The 7,686-nt window shown below is 40.8% G+C and overlaps 1 protein-coding gene across 1 annotated transcript in view; it reads left to right on the forward strand.

Moving 5' to 3' along the window:
- Positions 1 to 7,686, forward strand: part of TMEM255B (transmembrane protein 255B) — a 117,930-nt gene that overhangs the window by 65,557 nt on the left and 44,687 nt on the right. Inside the window, exon 4 of the mRNA XM_006851552.1 lies at positions 3,366 to 3,455. Coding sequence (XP_006851615.1) covers positions 3,366 to 3,455 — 90 coding nt within the window. The remainder of the gene's footprint in view (positions 1 to 3,365; positions 3,456 to 7,686) is intronic.

A 7,686-nucleotide genomic window follows, 5' to 3' on the forward strand; every position in this document is an offset into this window, starting at 1 on the left:
CACAAGAATTGTTGGAAGAAAACTTCCGTAACATCATGTAAATGAGACGCTAGTTATTCAAGATGTTGATCGGACTCCAAACAGGATGGATTCTGAAAGAAAAACACCAAGACTTATTATCATCAAACTTTTCAAAACTATAGACTAAGGAAAGAATCCCGTGAGCAGCTCAGGAAAAATGAAAAGTTCCCTACAAAGGAAAACTAATACGTTCATAAGAAAACGCCAGAACTTGGGTCTGGTGTGCACTTTAGTCCTCAAGATAACGCTTTGCTCTTCAGCTCTTTAAAGAAGTTTTTTGCGAATTTGCTGATGTGTCTGATGCATTATGTTATATTAAATACTACACATTAAAACATGCTATAAAATCTCTAAAATTGAAACACAGTGACTCTGGAGAATGGATAAACGAATAAGCCAATAGAGTAGAATAAGAAGCTCATAAACAGTCCTCATGTGGCACTGCGGGTTAGGGACACAAGGTTGGTTTGAACCTCAAGGTCAGTGGTTCAAGCTTACCAGCCGCTCCTCAGAAACCCTATACAGGGTCGCTGTGAGTTGGAACTAACTCGGCAGCGCTTGACAACAACAATAAAATATACCCAAGAACATATGGAAATTTAGTATATGATAAAGATGGCATCTCAGATCATAAGATCGATGGTAGATTTTTCAGTCAGTGGTGCTGGAATGATTGAGTAACCATTTGAAAAAAGATAAAAAATGATAACATAGGCAAAAATAAATGGATCAGAAATATAAATGTGAAATGTGAGACCACACAAATACCAGCAAGAAACAGGAGTAAGTTCCTCATTAACCTCATCATAGAGAAAACTTTCTAACTGATAAAATTCAGAGGCAACAAGAAAAAAGATAAATTTTGACTATATCAAAATTAAAAAACAGATTGATTAGCCTTTCCTCAAAAAAGCTTTAAACAATCACAACATAACTCAAAGATTGTTGTTGTTAAGTGCCATTGAGTCCGTTCCGACTCATAGCGACCCTGTATGGGGTTTCCGAGGAGTGGCTGGTGAGTTTGAACCACCGGTATTGTGGTTCAAACCGAACTTGCAGTTCAGTGCATTACTTTTAAAATGTCGTTTGTCAAGTCTGTTCTGACTCAACGGTGGCCCGTAAGTACAGTGTATGCAAAAGACTATGGCAAATATCTATCGATAAGGAGCTGATCCTGCGTGTTCTGAAATGAATGTTCTCTAGGACAGAACAGTTTGTAGAGTGATGTGCAAAATATTGTTCCATTACTGGAAATCCAAAGGGAAGTCAAAAAGAATTAGTATTAGGATCCCAGCTTGCATATGCATGGGTTTATTCCAAACAAAATGTGTTTACGCTTGTTTTCTGTGATCAGTAGATGACTATGGAAAAGTTCTCTCAGTAGTACACTTATCTTCGCCTTGTTAGGATGCCTTCAAAGAAGGATACTAAAAAAAAACAAAAAAGCCCAGAGTTCAGCTAACTCTAGAGCTGATCTTCCCACCAGTCTTTTAAGCAAGGTTAAAACTAATGAAGACAATTACATGGAGCACATTGTAACTGGGGACAAGCTTTGGGTTTACCAATACCATCCAGAGAGCTAGGCTCAATCAAAACAGTGGCTTCCAAGGGCATCTACTGGACCAGTTAAATTCAAGGCAGAGAGGTCAGCTTAAAAAGCTATGGCGACTGTTTGGGGGGTTCCCAAAGGAGTCCTGGTGTGGAGCTGTGGGTTAATGTGTCAGACTTCAAAGCTGTTTAAACTGCAAGGTCAGCAGTTCAAGCTCACCAGCTGTTCCTTGGAAACCCTATACAGGGTCGCTATGGGTCAGAATGGACTCTATGACACTTCACAACAACAAGAAAGGTGTAACAATGATAGATTTTTTTCAAAGGACATAGGAAAATTATTAGAAAGAAGTTTTAAGAAAATTGAGGACTGTGTTGGTGAGAAAAAGGCCACCAAAGTTGTGCTAAGGAATTTATTTCCATCACAAAGCACTCACTCATTCTTTCAGTGTACCAAGGGCTGTCCTCCTATGAGAACTTTGTCAGAAACCTTACCCACCCACATTTCATTCCTAATGTTGCCCCTTCAGACTTTTTTTTTTTTTAATTTCTATTGTGAATTGAGAGAAAGTTTACAGTTCTACATTCAACAAATCATACACTCTCTTGCATTACAATGATTATAATCCCCTCCATGTACCATCAATTAACAGTATTTCTCTCTATTCATTTTAGCTCTTTTTTAAATTTTATTTTTTAAACACTCAGACATATATAATAGTTTATATCACCAAAGGGCACATTCTGCAAGCCTGCCTCCTGGCCACCAGCTCTCAGTCCCTCTCTTCCCATGAAATCTAGAGTCCTCAGCTGCTCCTTCTCTCCATGTCCCCATCTCTGCCTCCATCTCTGGTGTCTCTGCCTTTCTGGATAGGGTCCCACATTCGGTGTGTGCTCTTCTCCGTTGATGGTCCTAGGGTCCTCTGTTTTCAGACTTCTGTTTGTTCAAGAAACTAAAAGAACATATCTAAGGAATACAATTTGCATCCTTTAAGGATGCCAAACTGCCATTTTGATGTGGTGTCAATTGAAGGGTGCAAAGTTCTTCAGGGAGGGTTCCCCAAACTATATCAAGCACACTGCCATCAAGTCAATTCCAGCTCTTAGCAACTGTAAATTTTCATGGGAGGAACCAGCCTCATCTTTCTTCCATGGAGCGCCTGATGGATTTGAACTGCTGATGCTCATTTAGTAGCCCAGTGTCTAATCCACAACTCTACCATTGAGATGGAGGATATGCCAAGAAACAATAGCTTCGTATTTTGATATTTTTATTTAATAAAGTTTCCTAGAATGTTGTAGCAATACCTTTTGACTTACCCTCAAAACAAGACCTACAAACAAGCTCACAATTGTGTATGTGTGTTGCATATGCACACCAATACTATAATTGTACACAACAAACTGAAGTTATAGTTTCTTCTGACAGGAACAAAGGTGGATGAAGGAGGGTTTAAAATCTACTTCCTTAGTGCTTGCCTTTTACATCCAGAATATATTCACATACATCTTGTGAAATATAAACAACATAAACATGCTTTTCTGTTGTAAATCTGGCCTAGGGTTGGGTCTGTGCTGTAGATCACTGGGTGCCATCGTCATTTCTGACTCATGACAACCCGCTGTGGGGTTTCCAAAGGACGACTGGTGAGTTTGACCACTGACCTTGAGGTTCACAAACTGACTTTGCCGTCTTGTTGCTTATCCTCCAGTGCCACAGAAGGACTTTGGGTTGCTGTGTATTTTTGGTTGCAATTCTAAAACCCTCACCCCATTCTTCGTTCTTCTTACTTTAGTTGGTCGCATCAATCATCTTTATCAGCTTTGGACTGGTGGCCGCATTCTGTTGTGCAATAATCGACGGTATGTTTGCTACGCAACACATAGTGAGTACAATTTCAAGTCAATTTTAACCTGTGAATCTTGTTTCCAGTGGTTTTCCTACATTTTCTTTTTAAAGCCTACATAACAAATAAAATTTCAGTTTGCAGAACTCAGTTAAGAGATTTTGACCATTGTTCCCTGCACTTGTATCTGCCAACCGCTGTCTTTCATTCTTTTACTGTTCTCCAGCCCCTCTACAAATGAGGCCTCCTCCCAACCCCACACGCTCAGCTCAGTACACTCCAGAACCACGGACTCAGTGAAAATCAAGATTCTTCAACCTCCCAAACACTCCAGAGAAACTGCTAGTTCTTTTTTTTTCTGGACTGTGAACTTCACATGCCTTCAGGCAACTGTCCTGAGGTCTCTCTTTAAACTCAACAAAATGCACACAAAGAAATTCATTGATTCAGGAATTCCCAAGTTTTTGTAATCCAAATACATCTTTTTAAAAGAGATTAGGATGGAATTTTCTAGCTTAACTTTGTAGTTTCTCCAAGTCCTTTTATTTAATATAAAAAAATGTTGTTGTTAAGAGCCATCAAGTCAATTCCAGCCACTTGTTTGTTTCCAAGGAACAACTGGTGAATTTGAACCACTAATACCTTTCCCAAAATTAGTTGTTATTTAATTGATTCCAACTCAAAGAGACCTTACAGGACCAAGCAGAAGGTTGTATAGATCTTCATGGAATCTTGTGGAGTAGCTGGTGGTTTCAAACCATTAACCTTCTGGTGGTTGTTGTTGTTAAGTGTTGTCAAGTCAGTTCCGATCCATAGCGACCCTGTGTAGGGTTTCCGAGGAACGACTGGTGAGCTTGAACTGGCAACCTTGCAGTTCACACTGGCTTTACGGCCCAGCCGAGTACTGAACCACTGTGCCACCAGGGTTCCTGTATGTTGAAGTTTGAAGTCGGAAACACAGTTTATCAATAGCTATTTACAACCTGGTGGCACTTAGCAACAACAGCAACAATTTAAATGAAAGTTACATCAGGAGTCACGTGTACTGTGAAAATGACGGCTTCCACATAGCACGCTGCGGTACCGAATAGGATCCTGGGCTTTTGTTTGTTATCTTAGTGTTATAATGGACAGGTGCCTAGTGAAAGGAACGGCCCACCCGTGGTGATGGTCAGTGTAGAGATATTAATTACTAAAATCAGTAGTCAGGGCCACCATTCAAAGGCAGCATTTTAAAGCCATTGTCCAATTATGTCTGAGTTTTTTGGGTTTTTCTAGCCTTTTCCTATGCTTAAAAGAGCTTTCTTACAATGTCAGGAAATGATTTTTCCTATTTCAACTTACACACACTACAAAGTAGGTAAATTAAAGACTACCTGAGTGTTTTATTAGTCTAACCTTCTTTAAAAGCATTTCATACCATCAGAATGCTAGACAGTACGAGTGTTGTGTTGTGAGCACGAAAGTGTACCGTTTGCCTCATCATCATCAGCTCTTAATTTTTCTGAAATAAGTCAGTTCTGATTACAGTACAATCTTATTTTCTGCAGACTTGAGGGGGCTTTGTAAATATCGTGGATAAACTCCACTGTCTTTTAATTCCATTTTTCCATGAAATTTTTGAAGCCCCTCATATTTGCCATTGACCTTAAAAGTTAAAGACAGTGCAACAAATCAGACCTTGATGTTGACTTTACTTAAAAAAATAGAGGCTAAGGAGCTCTGGTAGTGTAGTGGTTACGAATTGGGCTGTGAACCGCAAGGTCAGCAGTTCGAAACTACCAGCTGTTCGGAGGGAGAAAGATGAGGCTTTCTGCTCCCGTAAAGATGTACAGCCTCGGAAACCGTGTACAGGGTCGCCACGAGTCGGAATCGACTTCATGGCACATAACAACAACAACAACAACAATAGTGTATCAGAAAACTGCTTGCTGAAAGGTCCCACTGTTCCATTGCTAAGGTGTTTTCTTTGGTCTCTGTTATAACTAAATGGACAGTTAATTGGTGATCATGTTTTTTTAAGAATCATTTTTAGTAGCTACTTCATAGACATATACAGAAAGAATTGGGTCTAGATGCAGATATTGGTGGTGTGAGACTCAGTATATGGTTTCTGAGGAGTGGCTGGTGAGTTTAAACTGTCGGCCTTATAGTTCAAACCAACCTTTCAGTCCAGTGCTTATCCTACAGCACCACAGTGTGTTTATACTGCCCACAGCTACCTCCCAGCTCTTCTCTTAAATAAACAAAAGAGATACAAGTTTAGTGTTGGGTCGAGTGGTGGTTCTGTAAGATAGTCACTGGACTACAGACTATAAAGTTGATGGTTTGAGTTCACCAGCTGTTCCAGGAGAGAAAGGTGAGGCTTTTCACCCCTCAAAGATTTATAGCCTCACACACAGGGTTGCTATGAGTTGGAACCAACTTGACAGTACTTACTAAAAACAGTGTCATGGTTGTGATGCCCAGACTTGCTTTCTAACACATTTCTCCCTTTAGCCACTTTCATATGCTGTTTATAAATCTCATACGATATACAGGTAGTCCCTAGATTATGAGTGAGTTCCATTTCCAAGTCTGTCTGTAAGTTAAATCTGTAGGTAACTCGCAACAGTTAGGTACAGTTTCTATGTAATGTTCGTTAAGCCAAATGTGTGTCTTACAATATAAAAAGATGGATTACCCAATTAACAAGGCAAGCATGTGCTTGGGGCATCAACAAAACAGCGGCACCAATTGTTCAAAGTAAAGACCTATAGATGCCAAGCAGACTGGACACAAGGAAAAGCGAGCAAGGCACTAGAATGAACTCGATACCAACTCAATAAATAAAACCAATTCGACAATGCTTAACAACAATGTGAGCTCCAGATCACTGTTGCAGAAGTATTAGAAAGAATCAAGTAAATACAAGAAGTATTCCAGAAGTTCTGCGTGTCAGAGATCAATTTCACATGGCCACACACTATGCCATCATTAAAACACTTGAATCCACATGAAATAAAAGGGTGGAAATGTATGAAGTACTTTCAAGTAGCTCCTCCCTCTTAAACAATGTGGACATGTTGTTTGATGAAAAATGCAAGAATGCCTCCAAGACATGATTACAGGGATATAAACACAATGAAGACGGATTCATCTGTGTCCTCAGAAACCTCAAGGTGGTTAGCAGCTACTAGAATCTGAGTCCTGGTGTGGTGCTGCAGGTTAATGTGCTGGACTGTAAAGTCATTTGAACTGCAAGGTCGGCAGTCCAGTCCAAGCTTACTAGCTGCTCCTCAGAACCCTTTACAGGGTCACTATGAGTCAGAACCGATTCCATGGCACTGATCAACAGTAACTAGAAGCTGAAATACACAAAGCAGGGCCTCTTCCTAGAACCGAACCTTTCATCTGGACTTCTCCACCCACTTACAGAATTTATCTTATGGCAGTACTTGGTAACTAAGACAGGGTCGAAACCAGTAGAAAGATTTCCCAATACCCCTGCCTCGTGATATCCACTCAGAGAGGGACTACTCATCCCTGCTTGACACTAAGAATGACCACCAGGGATTCTACTGTCCCCACACAGAGGATCCCTGTTTATCCTGTGTTGTTGTTGTTGTTAAGTGCCGTCGAGTTGATTCCGACCCATAGTGACCCTGTGTAAGGTTTCCGAGGAGCAGCTGGTGAGTTTGAACCGTCTACCTTGCAGTTCAAACAGCTTTGCAGTCTGGTGCATTAACCCACAACGCCACTATTCCGACTAATCGTGACCCTATGCACAACAGAACGAAGCAGTGCCGGTCCTCAGCCATCCTCACAATTGTTGTTAGATTTGAGCTCATTAAAGCTGTCACCTACACCCTGGAATGTGGTGAAGACTTGATTAGATAATGCATGTAGACCACTTAGCCAAGTGTGTGGCTCACACGAAACACTACAAAAATTGTGCTATGGATTCAGTTGTATCCCCCACCCCCGATACTTGTGAACATGCCCTTATTTGAAAATAAGATGTTGTCAGTTACCATGACGTTAGGAAGTCCCTGGATGATGCAGGCAGTTAAGCACTTGACCACTAGCTGGTTAGGTTGGCTGTTGGAACCTACCCAGAGGTGGTGTGGAACACAGGCTTAGTGATCAGCGTCTGAAAGGTCACAACCTTGAAAACCCCATGCTGCATGTGTGGGGTCTCCATGAATGACAATCAACAACCACAACCTAAGGTTATATCAGTGCTGTTGCTGTTAAGTGTTAAGCGGCTGGTGGGATTGAACTGCCTATC

This window comes from Chrysochloris asiatica, unplaced genomic scaffold, assembly GCF_000296735.1.
Source record: "Chrysochloris asiatica unplaced genomic scaffold, ChrAsi1.0 scaffold00029, whole genome shotgun sequence".
Taxonomy (NCBI): Eukaryota; Metazoa; Chordata; class Mammalia; order Afrosoricida; family Chrysochloridae; genus Chrysochloris; species Chrysochloris asiatica.